General features: G+C 35.9%; 1 protein-coding gene across 1 annotated transcript; it reads left to right on the forward strand.

The window, feature by feature from the left end:
• Nucleotides 1–21,558: 21,558 nt before the first annotated feature.
• Nucleotides 21,559–26,307, forward strand: LOC104218807 (probable LRR receptor-like serine/threonine-protein kinase At1g63430). Its single transcript, XM_009769394.2, has 13 exons — nt 21,559–22,174; nt 22,407–22,545; nt 22,890–22,961; nt 23,044–23,187; nt 23,289–23,438; nt 23,720–23,836; nt 24,023–24,087; nt 24,315–24,566; nt 24,671–24,876; nt 24,960–25,092; nt 25,170–25,327; nt 25,503–25,718; nt 25,804–26,307. Exons 1-13 carry the CDS (start codon nt 22,087–22,089, stop codon nt 26,047–26,049), a joined length of 1,986 nt encoding a protein of 661 aa, XP_009767696.1. The 5' UTR covers nt 21,559–22,086; the 3' UTR covers nt 26,050–26,307.
• Nucleotides 26,308–26,750: the final 443 nt, after the last annotated feature.

Consider the following 26,750-nt stretch of genomic DNA (forward strand, 5'->3'; position numbering starts at 1 on the left):
GTATAGAAATACCATTAATAAGGACTATGAAGCTTTACGCAACCAAGTGTTTGAGAAAATGCCTAAGTAACCAAAACATAAGTATTATTGCTAATAATGGAATCTCTTTGACTTGTATTGATATACATTAAAGTTGAAAAGGTTGGTGAATGTTGTATTACACTCAAGAGCAAAAAGTTAAGGTATGTGAGGCTAACTCTCTATGTTTGGGAATGTTAGTGATTCTCCCTACACTACGTTTCTTTTACGACGTTACTAATTGCCTCAGAAATATAGTTTAGCCTAGTTCCTAGAATGACTCTAGAACTTCTATTCTCTAGCTTCATAACTCGCTCATGATTTTCATTCTAAACGTTATGAGCTCAGTGCGTATTCAATATAGACTTGGGTTTGATGCCCCCGAATCTTAGTATAGATTACTGAGTATGCCATAAATAGTTGAAATTTCAGTGTTCATAATCAGTTCAAGAATACATGTCTCAGTCTAGTCCTATTCAGTATTCCAGTATTATGTAACTCAGTGTGATCCAGTATTCCAGTATCATGTAACTCAGTGTGATTCAGTATTTCACTATCATGTATTGCAGTATGATTCTTAGTTCCTGATTTTAAATTCCTGAATGTTGAACACCTGTATTTGGGCCTGAGGTCGTAGTTTATATGCTTTATGCATGCTTGGGCCAGAGGCCGCAGTTTATGCTTTATGCATCTTTGGGCCTGAGGCTGCAGTTATGTATACGTATACTTGGGCCCGAGGCCGCAGTTGTGCACATATATATATATTGGGTCTGAGGCCACAGTTTAATATTCAGATAAACAGGTTGTTCATCATTCATAAAAGAGAGTACTTGTATCCTTACTTCCTTTGTTCAGTTCAATTATTAATTATCAGTTCAGTCATCAGTTATCAGTTCAGTTATCAGTTATCAATTATCATTTCAGTTTCAGTTTCAATAGTTATCATTTCAGTTATCAATTCTCAATTCTCAATTATCAGCTCAATATCAGTTTCAGCATTTATAGTTCTTTCTTTCAGTTGCTTTACATACCAGTGCAATTCAAATCTATTGACGTCCCTTTTGCCCGAGGTCTGCATCTCACGATGCAGGTAATGATTTATAGGTTGATGATTCAGAGCGCTAGGATCCTCGTACCAGCTGTGATCCTCAGTTCCTTCGGGGCATTATAATTACTTTACAATCTTTCAGTATTTACAGACAGTTAGTGTTTTCAGTACTTCATTAGAGGCTTCATACACTAGAGTAATAGTTAGACAGAGTCTCAGGCTTTTCATGTTAAGCTATGTTAGCTGCAAATATGTTTCAGAATTGTATTAGTATTTCCACACTTTGATTTATATCATCCAGAATTTCAGTATATCAGCATGTGTTAGTTTATGTTCCGCAATCAGTATGTTATGATATCACATGTTAATTCAACCAGCCAGTTGGTTCGCTCGGTCACATGTAGTCAGGCACCGAGTGTCATGTTATGTCCAGGCCCAGGTTTGGGCCATGACAACCCTGCTCAAAATTAATAACCATGCAAATATCATAACCACGGAGAATTAGATGACACAATGCTACACAAAACCCGAAAGAACATAACCGCCCTCAATTATGCAATACCCAATTACTCATCTCGCTCAAATTCTGCTATAAGACCACAATAGAACCACACCATGTGTGCCTAAAACCAACAAATCACAACTCCTCGTAGCATAGAAGTGTAACTCAAAGAAAATTTTAGAACACGAATAAGCTCAGCAACAACCGAATGGCATATCCCTCAACAATAGCATTATGGAACCAACCAATCCGACTCGGTGTAGAATACACATTCCAATTGGCCCTACCAATGGACCCGCAATTCAACTTCGGGCACCCACCAATAGATAAATGAACCTTCGAAAGCCCAAAATGACTGAATCATAACACATAATATCTTCTGGCTAGCTTCGGCCATGACTTCACAGCCCACAACCATAGAATAATCCGCTCCTGAGAACTCCCAGTCTCCAAATCCATAGAACACACAAATCGCCATATTTGATCCCCACTTCACCGCCAGAATGTCTAACACATCTCTTATACACGATCATCCCATGAGGAATACTTCTAAAATTCTTCCATGCCACATAGTAAAATTTGAATATCAGCAGTCGATCAACCAGGAGAGTGATGCAGTATCAATGAAGTATCCATAAATCAAACGCATTACCCCTTCTGAAATGTATACTCTCATCAAGCTCTACCAAATAGTAATATTATTTACCTAGTCATCTGAAACCGTCCATGCTGCCTATGAATTTTATGACCTTCCCTTCAAAACTGAACTGTGATCTCGCTCACGTAAATCTCAATCCCACATAACATACCGCATATACCATGCCATCATATGAAAAAGAATACGAGAACTTCATAGTACACTCTGAGTCACAAACAACTACATACTCAATCAGCCAAGGACCTTCCGTTTGATTTAATCCAGGAGAAATTCACTATACACCACATGCTCCTCATGCTAGTAGGAAATATACCCCTCGAACCGTGGTAAAAATCATTGAGAACTCTTCGAAACCCATTTGCACATAACCAAGCTATCAGAACTGAATCTCTCTATCTCAACCCAGCCACGCAAGTCACCAAAATCCAAGAGCAATGCCATAAAACACCTTTAAAGACTAGCCACGTCATAAGTACCCAAAGAACCGAATATACCCATTACTGTGCTGATCCAACCTACTACCAAGTTGTCGTATTTCTCCAAGTCCTTTTCAAATTGCCTTTAATTGATACTTCTCCTTGCTAAAACAGCACGATCCCTAACAAAAAATTCATCGCAAAAGAAACCCTAGTATAAAACTTCAATGCCCTAAGGCCCATAAACCGCTGACTTCCCTCTTAAGCACCCCGAAGCACCACAACCGAGACACTCACTCTAAAGAGACCTTATGTAAACCTAAAACTATTTCCTTTACCTTCTTGATACTGAAATGCATAATCCCCAATGATATAAAATGCCACAAATCTCAACGCCATCCAATGTAACTCTCAGTTTCTAGCCATATACAAATCTTAAAAATTCCAAATCGTTACATTTAAATCTTTAATCCATTAGAACCATTCTCGAGAGTCATCCACTCTTCTCAAACCTCAATTAAACCGACCAAATGGATCGTACTACCTGTGTCCCATTAGCACACCAACACCCAAGGGAGTAACCCACACTCCTAAGAAACCGAGCAAATTCCTACTCCATGCACACTACATCCTTCACGACTAACCACTAAATCATTCCATAATTTCCATATACCCATAGAGTGTAATACAACCCGTATCCAGAAATTCTCTTACTCGAGTCATCCTCAATCTCAACCCTTGCAGTCATAACTGATTCACCAGTATACCTCAAACCTAAACCAATACAACACATAATCGTACAATCAACTCATCGATAACAGACTCCCCCACTTGGCTCAAAGCCATAGATCAAAACACGCAATAACTCATAATGCCCATACTCTATTACTGCCATAATACCGCAGTGAGATTCAACTAAATCCTTCCTGAGCTCTTGTAATGCAAACTATCTAATACTTCAAATTATCTAAAAAAATCTCGCATTCACCCTTGTAATAGTCCAGGCAACTTCCACAAACGATCCAAATTCAAATTGCAACATATATCATTCACTGGTAAAAGAGAACTCTCTACAAAACATCATAGGGACCACACAACCCACCTACTTTTCCTCAAACTGACATCTCTCTATACTCTTTCACGGTCATAACTACTACGCAATTATTTAATCTCCCTGAGTCTGAACTCATAACACGACATGAAAATATACTTCACTACACAACTAAGCAACATGAGAGGTCCTTCAACACACCCATAACTCGAGGCAATACACCAAATCAAGGCAGAAATCAAATACCCAATAGTCTTTGCTACATCTCAATTAAACTCTTCCCGTCACATTCGAACAATTCTGAACACATCTCGCAGTCACATCATAGTTACCACATAGTCATCCAATCACAAATTTCACCAATAGGGACACCAACATACATATAAGTCCCAAAAACACGTGCTCACACAACCAAAATCTCCGTGCTCGAGCTACAGTCAAAATCCAGCCTCAAGTCCTCCAGACTGGCCCATCATCCGCATACTAAAATCACATCTCGCACCTCATCCATGGAATCACAAGTCGTCGATGCACAGTTGATACCGGGCACTCATGTGTGCATATGAATGCGTGGAAGGAATTCAAAAAGCTATGCTTCAAACTGAATCAATGCCGCACGATAAAGAAAGAAAGATGGAAGTATATCTTAAATGTCCTGTAGCCTCTCGAGGATAGGTATAGATGCCATCATACCGATACGCAAGACTCTACTAGACACTTGCTTGTGACTTGTAGAACCTATGAACCTAGAGTTCTAATACCAACTTGTCACGACCCTGAATCCACTAGTTGTAATGGCACCTAACCCAACCCATTAGGTAAGCCAACTAGTAACTATCCAATTCTAATGATATTAACAAGACAATTAAACGAAAGAAATTTACTGAATTTTATACATTTCTCAAGGACTGATAGTACAATCATGAGCTTCTAAGAATAGAGTTTACAAAGCTGAAATAAAATAAATACATTGTCTATTTGAAAAGTACATAAAGAGAGTTTTTATAGATCTAAAGCTACCACGAATAAGGGGCAGCTACAACCGGGACGAAGGTACATCTTCAATCCAGCTCTCATCGAACACAACAACATCAACAACCAACATCTGCACGCAAGATGCAGAAGTGTAGTATGAGTACAACCAACCCTATGTACTCAGTAATTAACAAACTCAACTTTATGTTGAAAGCAGTGACGAGCTAATACAACATCGGGTCCAATACCAATATCCCACAACAGTTCATAACATCATAATACAAGTAATAAAAGATGTATCTTAGAAGTAAAAATGCTCATCTCATTCACAGTTCCAGAAAATAGTTATGCTTTTCAAGTATCTCAGTGTAAACCCAAATCTTTTATCGAAAATGCCAAAAATACGAGTAAGTTTGAAAACTGTAATTTTTTCAAATATCCTTTTCACAATAAATAAGATGTTTCATGTTCTTTCCAGATAGCAAGTGTGAAATAGCTCCCTATGCCCACATATCAATGTGTGTAAAAAGTCATGAATGACGTGATATCGTACAACATTGTAAGCACGTGATTTTTGCCCTATATGAGAATTACTCCCAAAAAATTCAAAAATAAAATAATTTTTCTTGGTGTGCAATTTTGTGATATTTTGTGATATTTTGTGTAACTATTTGTATGTTTGTCTGTGCATGTTTATTTGTTAAATTATTAAAAATACAAAAATATGTCGCATTTCGCATGTAGGATTTAATAATACAATTGTTAGTAACTAAGTTTGTTTTACAAAAAATAAAAATTACAAAAATAGGCATCGTTTGCATTTTTAGCATTTAATGTCCAAATATATAATTTTATGCTTAATTATTACTTAATTGTGCATTAATTGTTATTTGGAGTTAATTTGCGCTTTTATAACTTAATTTAGTTCTTAATAATAGTTTAAGTATTTTTATAATTTAGTTTTAAAAAAAAATAAAAGAAGAAAAGAGAGCGAAAATATAAAGAAAGTCGGAATTGGGCCGCTTCTTCGATTTCAAGCCACAGGCCCAAAAAATGGCCCAATCTTCCCAAACGACCCAGTCCATTCGAACTGGGTCGACCCAGTCCATAACCCAACATCCTATTATCTTACATTTTACAAAAAAAAACAAAACAAAAAAAAGAAAAGAAGAAAACCCTAAGAGCTAAGCCATCCCCCCCCCCTCTCTTACCTTCTTCTTCTCCAAACCTCACACAACCTCCCCATAAATGGCTACCTTCCCTTCCATGGCTGCCCGGCAACCATCCTCCAAATGACCACTCCAATCGCCGGAAAACCAGACCCCTCCACCGTCCGCCATTGACGAGCAATGTTGTTGCTGCGTTTTGCTCGTCGACCAGCTGCTTTTGCTTTCTCCTTCCTCAACCTTACGTCCAAACACGCCTGTCACTGCTGCTTCACTTCACCATGCCGGGGCTGCGTCGAGCTACATCAGTTGCCGCTGTTGCGCCGCTGCACCGCTGCGCGACTGCTGTCTTCTTCCTCAGCTCTGCGCCACTGCTGCTGCCATGGCCAGCTGCTCATGCTTCCGCTTCAGCTTCCTCGTCTGCTTCGTGTTTCTGCTTTTGCTGTTGCTTCATCTTCTTCGAATCGTCAAAAGTTCGAAGGTTTTTTCGTTGAGTCGAGGCCCGGACAGATTTGTTTACAATCGTTGTTCGTCGTTTCATTTCCGGTTAGTTGGTTTTTGAATCTCATTTATTGTCCGTAATTTTGTTCGTTGTTTTTCGGATCCAAAATCGATAAATGATTCAATTCTTGTTTTGTTTGTCCGTCGTTGAAATAATTTTTTTTTAGTTTGTTCATATGTTTTGTTGAATTAGTTTTCAGATTTCAAATGGAAATTAATTAATTTGTTTTTCATGTTTATTTCATGTTTGTTTTATTGTTTAGGTAAAAATTTGTTAGTTTAATGTTTGTTAGATTCAAATTGAAATTTAATTGATTATTTCTTCAATTTGTTTCATGTTGTTATGTATTTTCCAGAAAATTATTAATGTTGTTTGAGTCATTTAATCCGTCATGTTTGTTGTTTTAAAATAGATTTAATTCATGTTCATACTTTGTTTGGTTGATCTTGAATCCGAAATTTGTATAGTTTGATTTCTTGTTTATCATTTATGATTATTTCTTGAATTTGTCTCATAATCTTGTTTAAGTTTAATATAGGAATTGTTGGTTGTAATGTTGTTAGAGTTGATTTTAAGTTCAATATTATTGAATTTAGAAATCTAAATATACTTGTTTGTTGTTATTATTGTTGAATCTGAAAATAGGTTTGTTTGTTGCTAAAAATATTGTTCAATCAAATTTTAGTTGTTCTTTGTTGTTCATTTTGTGTTCATGTGATTTGTTGTTGAAATGTTGAAGAAATCATGTTCATGTGATTTGTTGTTGAAATGTTAAAGAAATCATGTTCATGTGATTTGTTGTGTGAATTTGTGTAGAAATTGGTCATATTGGCTATATTTTGGTTGAGTGTGATTAATTGATTTGTTATAGCTGATGGGGGTAGTTTGGTAATTTGCAGTACGTTCAGGGGTAGTTTGGTAATTTCAGTAAGGTCAGAGGGGTAGTTTAGGAATTGTACATTTTGTAATTTTTTTTATGTGAAGCATGGGGGACAAAATGTAATGGGGTGGGTTGTGATATAGTTGTTTAATATAAAGGGTGGACAATACAAAATTTAGTGGGGAGGAATCTTGTATTTGTTTAGTGAAAGCATGGGGGACAAAATATAATGGGGTGGGGTGACATATTTATTTAATGTAAAGGGGGTGGGTGGGAAGATAATGGGTTTGGTAGGGGAAAGTGATTGATTTTAATTGATTAAAGGATTAGGGTTATATATAGAGGTCTTGAAGAAGATTAAAGAAACGGAGAGAAGAGAAGAGAACAAGAAAAGAGGAACTAATCTGAATATAGAGAAGAACAGAAAGAAAATAAGAGAGAGAAACAAGGGCTGAACATTTAGGAGAGAGAAAATTCCGAAAAATATTTAAACTTTCAAAATAAAAAAAAAAACTAAAAAAAAATCTTTTGCTTTCTTTCATTGTTTGAAGTCAGAACTAATTGTTGTTTCATCAAAGCTTGAAGCTTTTGTTTTTTTGGGATTACTGCTCCACTGGTTTGCAAACTCTGTTCCTGGGTTGTTACTGCTGCTGGACTGTTGTTGCTGTGCTGTATTGTTATTACTGCTGCTGATTCTCATCTTCTTTTGTTTCCAATACCAGGTACACGACTGTAATACTAGCTATTGCAAAGCTAATAATGTGGAAGCATGAATACATATGAAGAATGAAATTTTGAAGTTTTAATATCATTTTTATTTCCTTTTATCGATTGTATTTAAACTATTTCATCTATTATTGAATAATAATTGAAATAAAAAAAATAACATAAGTTAGTCTTTAATGAATCGGTTTGGCAAAACAGGTTAATTCACTAGTTATGAAGGTTTCAAAATTATCAACAGTAGGTTAATCATGAATAAGTAGATAAATTTAGTTAAGGCATGAATTTGAATTAATTTTCGAAAATTAGACATTAAGGCATTTGAGTTCAGGCAAGATTAGAAACTTCATTTAAGTCTAAAAGACTTTCTAAAAAGATTTAGTAATTATGGTTAAAATCTAGTTTCGAATGGTTATGAATAATTAATCTCAATAGTTTTTTTTAATAACAACGCTGAGTTTTTATCTAGCTGTATTTGATTCTTTTGAATATTAGTTGTCAAATTTTTATTTATTTATAATTTCGAATATTTTTTAAATAAAATTCCTTTTCATCAATATTTGTATTAATATAGCAATTAGTATGTCATGTTTTCTTAAATAAATAAAATAAAAGCTAGTAATTAATTAGGATTTTCTTCCTTTATTTTAGAGACTAATTTTTATAGAAAAATGTAGTCGCTTTAAGATTTGTCCATTTAAAATAAATGAGATGAGCCTCGCTTAATAAAATGCATAGATTGCGGGGCCCTCAATAAATGTACATTTAATTGCTTAGAATTCGGGAGGAGCCGTTTAGCAAATTTCTCGGCCCTACCCAAAATAATGATACGCTAGTCGCTTTAGGCGCGTATTTAATAATATTATCTTCTTAAACTCGGGTGCGTATTTCATGCAACCCAAATCCAAATCCCAAAACATTAAATAAAAATGTGTTCCGGATTGCGGGAGCATTTCATGTGACGTAATCCAAAGACATATTTTAAACAATGTTCACATTCTTGTAAAAATAATAATAACAATAATAAAAGCGGTAAAAAGATAAAATTTGCACATGAGCTCATAATTGTATAAAAATCAGATATTTAAGCCAGATATGACAGTTGAGCGACCGTGCTAGAACCACGGAACTCGGGAATGCCTAACACCTTCTCCCGGGTTAACAGAATTCCTTATCCGGATTTCTGGTGCGCAGACTGTAATACAGAGTCATTCTTTTCCTCGATTCGGGATTAAAATAGGTGACTTGGGACACCCTAAATCTCCCAAGTGGCGACTCTGAAATAAATAAATAAATCTCGTTTCGATTGTCCTTTAATTGGAAAAAACTCCCTACGCCCCCCGCGGGGGCGGAAAAAGGAGGTGTGACAAGCATGAGGAAAAATACATTTCTATGCATGTATGTCATGTATGCATACCAATGCCATGTATCTCAGAGATGAATCATGTACTCACACTCTCAGAGTACTCAATTTCACTCTTTCCACTCATCATGCTCAACTACTCGGTACTGTATATGGCCCATACGACCCACGTAAGATCCATCCGAGAATATATACATCACTGACCATCAGTATCTCAGTACCGAGGAAGGACAATCCGGTCCCATGAAGAAGATCCATCTCCAGGTATATAAATGCTTCGAACAAGATCCTTCTCCAGGGAAGATCCATCCCTCAATATAATCAACCGCGCTCACTAGGGGTGTGTACAGATTCCGTAGGGGCTCCTACAACCCAAGCGCTATCATAAGCCAGATCTAGGCATAAATTAATATAACATGTTGCGTCGTGCAGCCCGATCCCATAACTGTCACTCATAATCAGGCTCTCAGCCTCACTTAGTCATCAATCTCTCCAGTATCACTCACAGGCTCACAATGTCATGAAACCATCCTGACAACAATGATATGATATATCAATAAACAACAACTGAGACTGAGATATGATATGAATGCATGAATATGACTGAGTACGAAATATCAATGAAATCGATGAGATGACATCAAGAAACGACCACTATGGGTCCTAACAATATCAGCATAAAGCCTAAACATGATATTTCGCATGATTGACAACTCAATTACTTTATCACATGGTGAAAACACATATATCAACAAAATAGGGCTACTATACAGTGCCATGGAAACAACGGAGTCACAATTCACAGGGTGCACGCTCACACGCCTGTCATCTAGCATGTGCATTACCTCATCATCAATCACATAACACGTATTACGGGGTTTCATACTCTCAGCACTAAGTTTAGAAGAGTTACTTACCTCGAACGAGTCAATACCAATGTCGAGCAAGCCAAACGATGGTTCAAAGATGCCATCACGCGCGTAGTGATCTCCGAACGGCTCAAAACTGGCCAAAAGAAACTCAAATATATCAAATTAAGCCCAAGGAAACAATTTCAATTGATAAAGATCGAATTCTTAATCAAAACCCAAAATCGGCCAAACATCACACCTGGACCCAAGCCTCGGAACCCAACAAATCTCATAACATACGATAATCCATTCAATTACGAGTCCAACCATACTAGTGTCACTCAAATCTGACTCCAATTCGATGTTCAAAACTCAAAAATTCATATTATGAAACTTTAGGCCAAACCCTCCAAATTTCTCTTTAAATTCATCAACCAATTGCTAAAAATGAAGATAGATTCATGAAATATAACAAAAAATGAGTAGAGAACACTTACTCCAGTTCATATGGTGAAAATTGCTTCAAGAATTGCCTCAATCCGAGCTCCATAGCTCCAAAAATGCAAAAATGCCCGAAACCTTTGAAATAGAGTACTATGTACACTGTCCAGACATCCTCTTTCGCGAACGCGTCAACACTATCGCTTTCGCGATGAACAAAATAATCTGTCACCATAATACACTTCGTGTTCGCGGTAAACATCTCGCAAACGCGACTCACAGTTGGCTCAGACCTTCGCAAATGCGGCTCCAACTACGCAAACGCGATGAAGAAGGCCTCCGGCTCAGGCTCCCAGCTCAACCCTACACGTCCGCGAACCATCATACACGAACGCGAAGAAAACTTGCCCCAACACTACGCAAACGCGGACCATTACTTGAGAACGCGATGAAGAAATGCTACTGCCATCCAAATACACTACGCATTCGCATGCCACGCGAACGCGATGAAGGATTGAGACACCAGAAAACAATAGAACACAGCAATGCCAAAATGAAGAAAAATGATCTGAAATCAATCCGAAACACCCCCTCGGGATCCTATCCAAACATACCAACAAGCTCCGTAACATAACACGAACCTACTCGAGGCCTCAAAACACACTTACATCAAAACGACGAATCACACCTCAAATCAAAATCTATGATCTTTAAACTTCCAATTTCCAAAATTCGTACCGAAACATATCAAATCATCCCGGAATGAACCCAAATTTTGCACACAAGTACCAAATGACATGACAAAGCTATTCCAATTCCCGAAACCACAATCCGAATCCGATATCCTCAAAGTCAATTTTCGGTCAAACTTATGAACTTTCCAAACTTTTAAATTTCCAATTTTTTGCCAACTTGTGCCGAAACCTTCTAAAAATCTCCAAATGCAATCCGGGCGTATGTCCGAGTCCAAAATCACGTTCTAGACTTACTGAAAACATCAAAACTTTATTCCGGGGTCAAATTCACAAAAAGTCAAACTTAGTCAACTCTTCCATCTTAAAACTTCAACAATGAAATCCATTCTTCCAAACTGATTCTGAATAACCTGAAAACCAAAACCAACGATTCATACAAGTCATAATACATCATATGGAGCTACTCATGCCTGTAAACTACCGAGCGAAGTGCAAATGCTCAAAACTACCGATCTAGTCGTTACAGTTTATTTTTGTTAGAAAAAGAAACATTTCCACTTTTAAACTATAAACCGAAAATCCAAAATATCCAAATCGATTAATCAGAAACCAAACTTAAAACATCCGATCCAACCAAGCTTATTTGGATTGGATTTGGATTGTCATTTCTTCAATCCGAAAATTGAAACGTCAAGCCAAATTTTCATATAAATTCGAACGGTAAAAATTGCACGGGGCGCCCTATTTGGTCGCCCCCATCTAACCTATACCCATTTTTTTAAAAGTTTTAACGTGTACCCACTTTTTAAACAACTTCAGCCCCCTTTCTCTTCCTCCTTCTCCCAGTGATCTCCATATCTCTCCGGAACTTAACATTGATGTAACAATATAATGGCTCGATTTATCATGTGTTTCATTGATTTGGTTTTTTTACTAGGCTGTTGTGCACACAATTATGAAGCAAGAAAAGTACTCTTGAACAACATGGAAAAGAAGAAGACTGATCCTAATCATCCTTCTCAAGAAAAAAAAAAAAGCAAAAAGATTCCATGCTTTAAGTTATTACGTTGTACTGTATGAAATGCCTTTTGAGCTTATGGGTGAATTAAGAGTTGATGTTTTCCTACTTCATTCTTGTACAATTAAGAATCTTGTTCTTCTTCTCTAATTTTCATATGGAAAGTCAGTTAAAACTTCAACTCTAAGAAAGCTGAAGTTCGCCATGCCAGTTACAAAGAAAAACTTCAGCTCTAGAGCTGAAGTTCGCCGGTTACAAAACAAAAATTTCAGCTCTAGAGCTGAAGTTCGTCAGTTACAAAAACAAAAACTTCATCAATTACAAACAAAAACTTGAGCAAATAGAGAACAAAACTTCAGCTACTATGCTTAAGTTCAGCAATTACAAACAAAAATTTCAGCACACTTGCTACTTCAGTCCCGTCTACTAGAATGCTGAAATTTTGCGTAAATGTCTTTGCTACTTCAGCACCGTATGCTGAAGTTATGCGAAAAAGTGGGTACGCTTGCAATTTTTTTTTACAAAGTGGGCACAAGTAAAACGTGACCCAAAAACAGGTATAAATACGAATGTCCCATCCGAACGCCCAACTCTACTTTTTTTTTTTTTTTTGGTAATAACGCCCAACTCTACTTGGAACTCCAGAACAGTGGTTATTTTTCGCAAAACCAAAAAGTGGTCGATGGGCGCTGTTAAGTCTACCAAATTATACGATATACTAAACTTTTTTCTTTGTCAAATTACACATGCTAATTAGTAATTTACTAGCCACGCACTTCGCTTACTTTTCTAATTGCGTTCAATCTCCTCTTCATCAGTTTCTTGCAGTTTAATCTACTTTAATTATGAAAGGGATAGTATATCTAACCTTTCCATTTTCAAGTGGTCATTAGTGTAAAACTAATCATTAAGATTCTTTAATTATTTGGCCATTAGACGAGAATTTAAGATAAACAAAATAAATGTCTGTTCGATAATTAATCTACGCATTTGACGCGGTTTTATTTGAGTTATAATGTCCTGTGTGTCACATGAGACCATACAAAAACAGGTCATAATTTTTAATAACTGCATCTTGCATGAGATAGGAACATATTTTGTAATGTTAAACCACTTTCATGTAAAGTTATTACTTTTTAAAAGGAGACAATATTAGTGGGATTTTGAATATCTTGCCTATTGTTTTTGTTTCTTTATTGTTAGTCCACATTATAGTATTTTTTTCTAAAGATAGTTTATTTTGGGTGTGTTTGGTATCAAGGAAAATATTTTTAATTTTTCATGTTTGATTGGCTTAAATGTTTGGAAAATATTTTTCTTATGATTTCATTTTCCTCCAATTGGAGGAAAAAAAATTTCTTATCAAGAGAAGGAAAAATATTTTCAAAACTACTTCTCAACCTACCGCACCCTCCCCTCACCAACCCACCCCACCCCCTCTCTCCAAAAAAGGCTTTTTTTTCTTTCAAATTTTTGTTTTTTCGTTACCACCCACCCTATTACCCCTCCACCCCACCCGCCGCATAAAAAAATAATTTTCTTACCTTTTTTTTGCAATTTCAAATTTCTGTTTTTTCCTTTTTCTGCACCACCCACCCCCTCCCCGCGCACAATTTTTTTTTTTGTAATTTCAAATTTCTGTTTTTTCTGTTACCACCCACCCTACTATCCCTCCACCCTACCCCACACTCCCCCCCCCGGAAAAAATATTTTTTAAATATATTTTTCAGTTTTAATTTTTTTATTTATCGGTTTAAAAGTTCAAAATTTTACGAGTTCCAAAGTTATGAGTTCGGAGGTTTATGTGTTTTAAAGTTTACGGGTTTAGAAATTATAAAGTTTAGGGGTTCGAAATTCCTCGGTTTCGAAAGTTTAACAGTTCGAAAGTTTATGAAATTTGTGGGTTCGGAAGGTTGTTGCTTTGAAAGTTTATGGCTTCATGTTTATTATATCTAAATTATTTATGAATACTCTTGAGAAGTCATTTTCCTTAATTTGCGTACCAAACACCGAAAAATGAATAAGATTACTACTTGTTTTCCAAGAAAATATTTCCAAGAAAATATTGAAAAATATTTTCCACGAAAAATATTTTCCGTTATACCAAACACCTCCTTTATATTCAAAAAAAAAAAAAATTAATAGCCAATTGATGCACGATTCAAAAATCAGTAGATAATAGGATCTGTCCTACTTTCTTCCTTTAGAATGACATGCTTGAGTCGATGGCGGAGTTGAATTCGTCATGTGTATTTAACTGATCAATCACGCCTTGTGGAAGAATAGATTAAAGATTATCAGCCATAAATACAGAGATTAAATGTAATGACCCAAAATGTCATCACTTGTTTTAAAACAAAACTTTCATATTTTGAGGCCTTGAAAATCTCATTTAGAGTCACCTCGATTTGTGTGCGCAGTCCGAGCACGTAGCCGGAAAGCTTAAACATGATAATCTGTGAAAAATGATAAGTTTTGATGATAAAATGAGCTAATTTGACTTCAGTCAACGGACCTGGATCCGTGATTTGACGGTCCCGGAGGGTTCGTAGGAAAATATGGGACTTGGGCGTATGCCCGAAATCGAATTCCGAGGTCCCAAGCCCGAGAAATGAATTTTTAAGAGAAATTATTTTCAGGAATTGTTTAAAGAAATTTGAAGTGAAATTTGATTAGAACATGATGGTATCGGGCCCGTATTTTGGTTCTAGCGCCCGGTACAGGTCTTATATATGATTTAAGACATTTATGCGGAATTTGGTGAAAAACGGATGTCACGTGACGTGATTCAGACTTAAATTGCAAAATTTATGTTTAAGGAAGTTTTGAGAAAATTTCATTGATCTCGAAATTTAATTTGATGTTCATGAGGTTATTTTGATGATTTGATTACACGAGTAAATCCATATGATGTTTTTGAGTTAGTACGACATTTGGTTTGGAGCCCCGAGGGCTCGGGTGAGTTTCGAGATGTTTTTACACTTAGGAAAAATTTGCAGATCTAGAGAAGTTGCAGGTCTCTGAAGCCAGGTCTCGCGGTCCGCGGTGGAAGCTTCGCGACCGCGGTGAGGACTCCGCGACCGCGGTGAGATTTGTGCGGTTCGCGGTGAGCAAGGCCAAGCCTCCGCGGTCGCACTCGATTTCTTGCGGTCCGCGGTGGAGCTCCGCGGCTGCAGTCCTTTTTATGCGGTTCGCGGAGAGGGTCTGACAGGAGTATAAATAGATGAGATTTTCAATTATTTTGCACTTTTCAAAAACCCCAAAAAACATAAGAGCCGATTTTTCAAACAACCTTTCTTCTCCAAATCAATTGTAAGTCGTTTTTAACAAGTTTTCTTCAATCATTAACATCTTTTAACGTGATTTCAACTTCAAATCAATTATTTTCATGGGGAAATTGGGTGTTTTGGGTAGAACTTAGGTTTTTCAAAAATTGGGGATTTGGACCTCGATTTGAGGTCCGATTTCAAAACAAATTACATATTTGAGCTCGTGGGGAAATGGGTAGTCGGGTTTTGGTTCAAACCTCGGGTTTTGACCATGTGGGCCCGGGGGCGATTTTGACTTTTTGGGTAAAAACTTTGGAAAACTCATTTTCATGCATTCAAATTGATTCATTTAGCGTTTATTGACGTAATTAAGTAACTTGTGACTAGATACGAGCGAATTGGCGGTGGAATCAAGGGGTACAACTATAATTGAAACTTGAGTTGTGTTCAAGGCATCGAGGTAAGTGTTTGGTCTAACCTTAGCTTGAAGGATTAGGAGTTGTGTCCTATTTGCTATTTGCTTCTTGTCGAGTACGACGTATAAGCATGGTGACGAGTATCTATACGTTGGCGTCAAGCATGACCGTGAGTCTTATATTGTGATTTTCGTAATTTTGTTGTATTATTCATGCCTTGGTGAAGAATTCTAATTGTTGTATAAAGTTTGTGGAAAGGATTGCGATTATGAACATTGAGGAGCGTTGACTCAAGTTGTATAGCGAAAATGTGAAAGTATATGTGAAAATTGAATTTCTAGAGCATTGGCTCGAGTTGTGAAATGAGTTTTAAAGTATAAGTGATAATCGAACCTCTAGAGCATTGGCTCGAGTTATGAAGTGAATTGTGAAGTAAAATTGAGAAAGAGAAGAGATCATTATGTTGTCACCCTTGCCGGGCTATTGTTAATTTAATTATTGTTCCCTTGCCGGAATTTAATTGTTTAAATGTTGTTCCCTTGTCGGGATCTCTATTACTATTTTATTTATTCCCTTACCCCTTTGCTTGTGATTACTTTTTGGGTGAGGAAGAGTGTTAAAGCACGAAGGGTGATGCTGTACCGCACGACGTACCATTCTGTGTCGATTCTATTGATTATATGGTGAGGAAACAGAGTAAAAGCACGAAGGGTGATGCCGTGCACATTTTGATTATATGATTGTTTTGGTGAGGTCGAGAGTAAAAACACGAAGAGTGATGCCGTGCACATTTTAATTATATAACTGCTTTGGTGAGGCTGAGAGTAAAAACACGAAGGGTGATGCCGTGCAATTGTTGATTTCTGCTTCCTTATTGATATTTTAGTTATGTTGTTTCTTTCCTTACTTGATGCCTTTCTATTCGGAATTATTATCTTCCTCATAGCATGTTCCCCCTCCCACATTGACTGGTTATTTTTGTATTTCTTTTATATATGCATATATATATATATATATATATATATATATATATATATATATATATATATATATATATATATATATGAACTACACAGGTTTATGTGGTGGTCTGGTCCTAGCCTCGTCACTACTTCGCCGAGGTTAGGATAGACACTTACCAGCACATGGGGTTGGTTGTACTGATACTACACTCTGCACTGTGTGCAGATCCAGGAGCAGCTTTCGGACAGTAGTTGGAGTGCTTCCTTCAGTCCACCCGGAGATCCAAGGTAGACCTGCAGGCGTCCGCAGGCCCTGGCGTATCCCTCTATCTCTATTTCCTGTTTCATTTCCTTTGTTCAGAGACAGTGTATTGTATTTCTTCAGACCTTGTATGTAGTGACTCTTAGACAGTCTATGACACGGTGACACCATGTTTTGGATATTTGAAGTTTTAAAAGTTGTAATAGACGTAGCCTTAAGGTACATAATTGTTGACTTCCGCTTATTTATTTAAAAATTCCGCTTTTATTATATTATCAACTTGTGTTTGTTAAAAAGAAGCAAAAAAATGAAAGTGTAGCAAGTAGTTAAGGTTTGGCTTGCCTAACTCCCATTAGTAGGCGTCATCACGACTCATGAGGGTGGGAAATCCGAATCGTGATATTAAAATCGTACCTAATTAATTATTTCTTTTTTTTTCATTTTTAATGTGCTGACAAACATAATACACCATATACAAGTTGAAGAAGGTTATAATAAACTTGAAGAATCTAAGATATTCCCGAATTTGTTTTTCTTTTTTTTTCCTTTTAATAATAAATTTGAAAAAAGGTATCTTTTCTTTGTAATGTATTACTTGGAAGTACTGTCATTGAGGACCCTTCATGTTTAAACTATCTTCTTGTCTTCTCTGTCACACCTAACATTATTTTAATTGGGATATCATTTCACATGTATTTAAAATTAAATAGGGCTGACCTTTATCCAAATAAGTAGCAGTAATAATAAAATAATCCTTTTATTTTGAAGTTTAAATAAAACGATCGATTTATTTTTTTTCTTTTCTTTTCTTGCTCTTTTTCCCGTGAATAATTGAGTATTGGAGCAGGTAAAATTGATGTTGGCTTTCTGACTACTTTATCAACATCGCAAACCTATAGTCATAGCAAGAAAGTCATAGCTAATACTATAGTCAACATATTTATAAAAATCTTCTTTATTTCAGATATTTTTGGATGTTATAGCAAATTGTTGCTATAGAAAACATATATTATAACAGAATATGAAATTTGGTTCCGAAAAAATTTGTCTTTTACAATAAATTAATGTTATATAAGGATGTTGTTCCCCGAAAAGAAGCGGGAAAATAGAATATTTTAACAGTTAAAATAGATATAAGCAAGTCAAAATCACACTTTTTTTCTTCTTCTCGAGATTGAGCTTTCCATCAAATGTCTAAAAATTAGTATGAATTTGAGGCTGATTTTCAAATTTGAACAGGCTTGACTTTTCATTTTTGTTGCTGTAAGAAATTGAACAATTTGCACTTTTTCTTTTCAAAAAAAAATAATCTTTTGGTTCATTCACGCCTTTATTATTAACCAATTGTCCATTTAGGGCGGATCTAGTGTTATAATACCGAGAACATCTAAACCAATTACATTTGATGCATAGCTTAATTTATGTATATAAACACATTAAAATTGTAACAAAGAGTAAATATGAACCTATAAATTAAATTATAACGGTTTCAACGTTAAGAAATTTAAATGTTAGATCCGTAGAGTTCAAATTTTGAATCTGCCTCTATTGCCATTAACATAGCTCCATTAAAATGAGTAAATTTTAGTTGTCTTTTCTTCGAGAAAAAGGTTCAAATAACTCTTTAATATTAATTTGTTTTAAAATCACTCACCTGCACTTAAGCACAAAAATAAGAGTTTTTTCTCCTTACGATGGGGATAGTATTAGAATAAATTTCAAACGGAGGGTAACGTCTTTTTGATTACTAATAGTATAAGGATAAATTTGATTATTTTCCCTTATAATAACTCTTGATATCGGTGACGAATATTTTGTCTAAATTAGAAAATTAGAAGGAAAAATGTATATTGTGTATTTGCTTAAAATTTTGTCTAACTATTCTGAAAAAACATGTCACAGGCTACTCAATGAATTGTTCCTAAAAATGAGTAATATTTTATTTAATGCACTGAAAAATAGAAATATTAAACCGTGCAAGTCTCCGCTTCTACTCACTGATTAAAGTGTGTGTTGGTTTCTAACATGCGCTGAGAATGAGGCACATGATTGCTTGCGCAATATTCGAAGACCGTTCATCATAACTCTGACACCTCATTTTCCATTTTTACCCCTAATACTTTTACTTTTTCATTTTAATAAATCAAGAAATAAATTTTTTCTTCTTCTAATTTTATCCTTATCGTTAAGTATTAACTACTCATTTTTCAGATTATTTTTTAATACCTTTTGAAATGCTATAATTATTATGAGTGAAATTGTAAAATACATATATTTTTTTTAACGAGAGTACAAAATCAAAAATAAACAACTAAAAATGAACGAGGAAGTATTTAATTAAAGTCCAAGTGAAATATAGATTTATTGGTTTTAGAATATGTACTCCAAGTGAATATCTTTTATCTATTCTAATTTTAGTGTCTCTTGCTTACGCTATTCGAAGGGGAGCCTCGGAGCCGGTAAAGTTAACAAAATTGAGGGCCTCGCTCGCTCGCTCGCTCTAATGCTCGTTTAGTAGATATCGAGTGAAGTGTATAAGCCCCTTTAGAGATAGGAGTAAGTAGTACACGAGCTCGTAAGAAAGTACGGAACAAGCCTTGTCTACAAAGTAGAGCGATCTCATCTTGCTTGTTTCTGGCGAAGCTTCTCAGCAAGGAGAGTAGAAACTGAGGGAAAAAACTTATATTCTTACGCAAGATGAGAATAAAGGTTACTAAGATCGGAGCTCATTATGACCCAAAAATCAAGTGAATATCGAGTCAGTCATAAATAATTATTGATTGGATAGGCTCGACCAATCCATTCTAACTAGAAAAATCTAAAATTTTGCATTCGCTTGAGTGAATCGGATTGCCTTTCCTTTATGCAATTATTAGTTCCAAGCCGTCTCTTGGATTTTCTCTCTTTCTTAACTTCATTTATGACGTGGTTAAGTACTACCTCAAGCTTTTGTACATTTAATGCATTTTCGTCTCACCAAAACTAAACAAAGAAGAGAAAATTCAAGGACATTCAAACACATTAAAACAATTAATAGGGTTTAGAAATAATTGGTACTACTATATTTCTGGTTGCTCAATAGAGTAAATCAATATCAACAAAAATCAAAATGTAAAAAGGGTAAAGAAATATAGATGTAAAGAATGACAACAAAAAAAGGCAGTCCGGCGCACTAAGTTCCCGCTATGCGCAGGGTCCGGGAAAAGGCCGGACCATAAAGGTCTATTGTAAGCAGTCTTACCCTGCATTTTTGCAAGAGATTGTTTCCACGGTTTGAACCCGTGACCTCATGGTAAAGAATTACAACAACTCAGTAAATCACAAATGGGATCGGGAGAGGATAGAATGTTCACCAAACTTACCCTACCTCTAAGGGGTAGAGAAACTATTTCCGAGAGATCCTCGACCGTAAAGAATTAATAAAAAAAAGAAAAACAAAAAGGATTATCTCAATCACATCGAAGACTAGCTTTACCTAATTTACTTTTTTTTTGGGTCCAATAACAATGATTGCCTGTTTTCAAATAATGTGAAAAGCACTAATAAAAGCAAAGATAATACACTAGTAGAACACAAGTAGTTTTGTTTACAAAGGGAAATATCATTAATCATTAAATTAAAAATAAGAGATCAAGGAATAATCCCATGTTAGCACTTATCCTTCTTCATGAATGAATATATAATTTTCATAGTTGATTAGAAACTCCTAAAATGTTGAGTTTTGTACTGATTGCTAAAGATTCTATAGTGAAGTAAATTTGAAATATCATGAAATCGAATTTCAACTATTTTTCTTTTCAATCGCGTATCAATCAACAACAACAACAATTTTAGTTACTTTGTGATTTTTATGATGATGTTACTATTTTTATGATTTTCGTTAACGATAATGATATATTGTCTCTTCTTATTTTTTTTTCCGTCTTTCTGAGCCGAGGTTTTATCGGAAATAACATGTCTGTCCCATTGAGGTAGGGATAAGATCAGCGTACACACTACCTTCTCCAAACCCCACTTAGTGAAATTTTACCGGATTGTTTTCATTATCGATTCTAAACCCAAATAACAAAGAAAGATTACAGTAAACTGACAAAATTAACCAATTTCGTAATAAATATGTTTATTTTAAAAAAAGTATTAATTATGTGAAATCTCAAAAAAAAAATGTGGAGAACCATAAGATGGAGAAAAGAGAAATAATAGAGCAAATTGTATTATTATGATAACAAAATGCTGAAAGTTCATCCATCAAAGCCACGCTTGTACAGGCCCACACTTCCTTTAGCCCGCCGCTCCTTCCTATCTCCAATCTATTATCTGCTTCTGCATTTTCTCTTTGATCTTTTTTCTCTTTTATTTCCATAATAAATTTAATCATTTCCTTTCCAAAAATTCTTCTTGTTCAGCTCATAAACTGTCTCTGTTTCTGACACCAAACCTCTCTTTGAACCCAAGTTTTTCCCCATTTTTTAACTAGTAGGTGATACTTAAGAGTAGTTTCCATTAAAGGGGTTGTTACAGATTTAGATTCTTGGATTCACTCTTAAGTTTCATTCTGTTTTCTTTAGTGTTTTTTTCTCTTTTCTCCCTCACTTCTAAAAAAAGACAACTTTATCTTTATTTTTCCAGCTTTTCTTTGTTTGTTTTCATCTCTTATTAAATCCACCGTCTTGAGTCTTTTCTTATTTTTTCTTTCCATTTCTTGATAACCCCATTTCTTTAAAATTTGGACTTTTTGCATTTTGGGTCTTTCTATTTTGGTTGATTCTTGAAGTTCTTGGAAGCTATTGCTTCTGATGGGTTCTTTCAGTTATGGTTTTGTGTAAAAATTAGTGTGTTCCTGAGTGTTGAGAGAATTATTGGAAGAAAGATGAGAACTTTTGCTTTCTTATCAGTTTTAACAGTGTTCTTGAGTGTTGAGAGAATTATGATCTGTGATGCTTTTCCATCACATGAAGGTGTGTATTATTAATTCAAGCTTAGATCTTGATGTACTTAAGTTCTGTAGTTGCAATAATTTGTCTTTTTGATTGTTGTAAGTGTTAGTTGTAGGATTAACAATAATGCAGGGTGTTATGTAGTGTTGTTTAGGAAAGATCTTGTATTTGTTGTGTTGATATAGTTTGTTCTAATTCTAAGATTATGTAGTTTATTGGAGTGAATCTGATTGGGCACTCTTTGTTGATACAGTTTATGCTCTCAATACATTCAAGGAAGCTATATATGAAGACCCTCTTCTGGTTTTGTCAAATTGGAATGCCTTAGATTCAGATCCTTGTGATTGGGCTGGAATCTTTTGTTCTATGGCTCAAGATCATGTCATAAAAATGTGAGCTAGTCTCTTCCATTTATGTGCTATACATTGAAGTATTATTTGGAAGGTGAGCTTTGGGTAACCGGTAAAGTTGCCTCCATGTGACCAGGAGGCACCGGTTCGAGCCGTGTAAACAGCATCTTGCAGAAATGTAGGGTAAGGCTGCATACAGTAGACCTTTGTGGTCCGGCACTTCCTTGGACCCCGTGCATAGCAACAGCTTAGTGTATCGAGCGGGCTGTTCTTTTTACATTGAAGTATTATTTGGTTATTGATTTTTTCTCAACTAAAAATGATTTATGGGCTCAAGTTAAACTCTAATTCGCGTTTACACTACTTCGTGGAACCATAATTTGCAGTAACATTTCTGGTGCTTCATTGAAGGGTTTTCTTTCACCCAACTTGCATCAGCTCGCTTCTTTGCAAGAACTGTAAGTTATTTCCTGATAGACTGTACTTATAAGTGTAATATAGTTCAGGTCGTAATTTATGTTATGCATTGGCGATATGCAGAATTTTGCATGGAAATGTACTGATTGGTACAATACCTAAGGAGATTGGCTTGTTGAAAAACCTAAAGGTCTTGGATTTGGGTGCTAACCAGCTAACAGGACCAATTCCTCGTGAGCTTGGCAATCTGACAAACCTTATGAAAATGTTAGTCTAATGCGAATCTTTGTTGGTTTATTTGTACTTTAAGACTTTTCTTATCTTCCTTGAAGCTCCCTTATTTTTCTAGCTTGTATGTGTCTCTGCAGAAACCTACAATCCAATGGATTAACAGGAAAATTGCCTGCTGAGCTTGGTAATTTGAAATACCTTGAGGAACTTCGGCTGGACAGGAACAAACTTCAAGGAACAGTGCCCGCTAATAATGGATCAGATTTTACATCCGGTGTACATGGAATGTAAGTGGATTATGCACTACGTCTTGTACTTTTTTTGTTTTTCTTTTAACTTTCTGGTATGTGGATAAGGAGTAATACATGATTCTCTGTTTATCTACAAGATATTCCTTTATTCCTTAATGTTGACCATAGTGAGCGATGTTACAGAAATCAGAATGTATGTTTCAAAAGTTTAAGGATGATGTTTTTGGAAATGATCTGTTTTTTTTTATGTTGCCTTATATTCGTTGCATGTGTTTTTACTTAACGCTGTTTTTTTACTTTCTGTAACTTCTTTTTAGGTATGCTTCTGGTGCCAGCCCTACTGGATTTTGTCGTTCATCCCAACTTAAAGTTGCTGATTTCTCATTCAACTTTCTCATCGGAAGCATACCAAAGTGCTTGGGTTACCTTCCAAAGTCAGTTCGTAATTCTTCACCTATCTTCTCTGTTCCTGAATGCTTGTTATTTTCATTGCTGTAGATCTAGATTCAATGAAATTGTCCCTAGAGCAAATATCCAAAGCATCGCTCTGATGCTCTATAACTGTTGTTTTCTATTGCCTTTTATAATTTCTGAATGCCTGTTATTTTGTTTTGACATAGATCTAGCTTTCAAGGAAATTGCCTTCAGCATAAAGATCCAAAGCAGCGCTCTGCTTCTCTATGTGGTAAGTAATGCTGCTCGAGCATTTCTCTCTTGTGCCAGTAAACAATCTCTGGTTACAATTTTCCACAGAATGAATTGTTTGTGCAGCTGTCAGTCGGGAAGGATTGATATCTCTAACTTATTTGAGAGACCTGAACATTTTAAGTTTCACTTTTTTCCTTAACAGTTAGCAGTCAACTAGATTTATTGTAATAAGACTGAACTGGTTGTTTTAATATCGCGTTATAGGTGGCACTCCACCTCCCACTAGCCATGCGTCAACAGTCAATACTAAGCACCCTTCTGTTGAAGGACCGAGACATCAGGCTTCTTCTTCCAAGCCCACCTGGCTTTTGGCTTTAGAAGTGGTAACGGGAGTTATGGTTGGTTCTCTCTTCATCGTGGCTCTTGTGACTGGCCTTCACAAGTGTAAGAACAAATCCTCTATCATACCTTGGAAAAAATCAGGAAGCGGGAAAGATAATATGACCATTTACGTAGGTTAGTTCCATGCACTTGAACTGGCTACTTCGTAAAAAGTATCTTTCTCATATGGGACGCTTTACTGTTCATGCTTTATATTTATGACTCATGTTTCTTTGTAGATACTAGTATGCTGAAAGATGTCGTAAGATACAGCAGACAAGAACTTGAGGTAGCTTGTGAGGATTTCAGCAACATCATTGGATCCTCGCCAGACAGCTTAGTTTACAAAGGAACCATGAAAGGTGGACCCGAGATAGCTGTAATATCGCTTTGTGTCAAAGAAGAGCATTGGACAGCCTATCTAGAGCTTTATTTTCAGAAAGAGGTGGAACTCATTCTTTCTTCATCTTACGTGGCTACTGGCTGCATTGTAAGTTCCATGCTCTAACTTCTGTAACTTCACCGTAGGTGGCAGAATTGGCCAGAATAAATCACGAGAACACTGGGAAACTTCTAGGCTATTGCAGAGAGAGTAGTCCTTTCACGAGGATGTTGGTGTTTGAGTATGCATCCAATGGGACATTATACGAACACCTTCACTGTGAGTAAAATAAGTTGGTTTTCACGTCCACTTCAGTATGGTTCGAGGCGAGAACTAACTCTTTGAAATTGTCACAGACGGAGAAGGATGCAACCTATCTTGGACACGCCGGATGAAAATAGTTATTGGTATCGCTAAGGGACTGACATATCTACATTCAGAACTTGACCCTCCATTTACTATATCAGAACTGAACTCAAATTCTATATATCTCACAGAAGATTTTTCTCCAAAGGTAAACGAAAGATCATTATCTATCATTGACGTATAAAACAGTGCTAATCATCTGTTCGGTTTATCTCTTAACTATTACTGAGTACTTGATACACAATTGTTTCCCATTCCATACTAATGCACTATTGTTCCCATTCCATACTTTGTCTTCTCAAATTTTTTATTTTATTTGTCAGCTTGTTGATTTTGAAAGTTGGAAGTCAATAATTTCAAGATCAGAAAAGAACTCGGGTGCTATCAGTAGTGAAGGAGCAATATGTGTCCTTCCAAATACTCTAGAGGGCCGTCATCTCGACGTCCAGGGTAATACTTATGCATTTGGAGTACTGCTACTGGAAATAATCAGTGGGAGACCTCCATATTGCAAAGACAAAGGGTGCTTAGTAGATTGGGTAAGCATTTGTTTTCGTGCCAATGATTTTTATCTGCGATAGACTTTTCAGGCAGAGGACCTGAATTCGACTTTTTATGTGGCAGGCTAAGGAATTTCTTGAAGTACCAGAGGTATTATCCTATGTTGTAGATCCCGAGTTGAAACATTTCAAACAAGAAGACCTCAAAGTGATTTGTGAGGTGATTAACCTTTGTATCCACCCGAGTTCGAGCAGGAGGACTTCCATGAAGGACTTGTGTGCTATGTTAGAGAGCAACATTGACACTTCAATCACTGCAGAGCTCAAGGCATCTTCTTTGGCGTGGGCCGAGCTTGCACTTTCATCCTAACTGACAGAAGGTTAACAGTATATATATCACGAAATATGTAATCATCTAGCACTTCCCCTTATTCTCCTTTTTTTCTACCCTTTTATTTTTGATCTCTCGATCTCGTTCCCAATCTTCTGGTGTTGTGGTTGAGTTCATGTAAATTTTGAGTCTCTAGGAAAAGTAGAGTTGAAGAGATGCTACTGTTGATTCTTTGTAAACAACTGGTTCTTTACTAAAATGATGAGTGTTGATAGTAAATGAAAGGCATGTTGGCTAGATTCAAAGTGTTACTTCTTCAGCTTTCTGTATTATTGAGCAATAAGTTCTTTGTCGTGTATAAAACACCATACAAATTACGTTTTGAACCTTGATCTAAATATTACTTAAAATTCATAACATAGCTTGAACTCATTGTAGTGTATATATATAGAATTATTTGGCGAGCGAATAGAATTATTTTTGGTCGACCGATCAAATGTGCAACTTGCACTTTAATCTACCAAAAAGACAAGGGATTTTTACATACCTATAAACTATTGGAACGTTATTATCCTCCCTACTCAAGTTTTAATTTAATTACATCCTATATACAAATTTACCAATTATATACACTTTAGGAATTAAATGAGGATCCATTTATATTAGGAATCAATTATTTCTCATCCTTATTCTCTCTCTCTCTCCTAGGCTCTCTCTTTCTCTGTGTCTCTCTCGATCTC

Source organism: Nicotiana sylvestris, chromosome 8 (assembly GCF_000393655.2).
Source record: "Nicotiana sylvestris chromosome 8, ASM39365v2, whole genome shotgun sequence".
NCBI classification, from domain to species: Eukaryota; Viridiplantae; Streptophyta; class Magnoliopsida; order Solanales; family Solanaceae; genus Nicotiana; species Nicotiana sylvestris.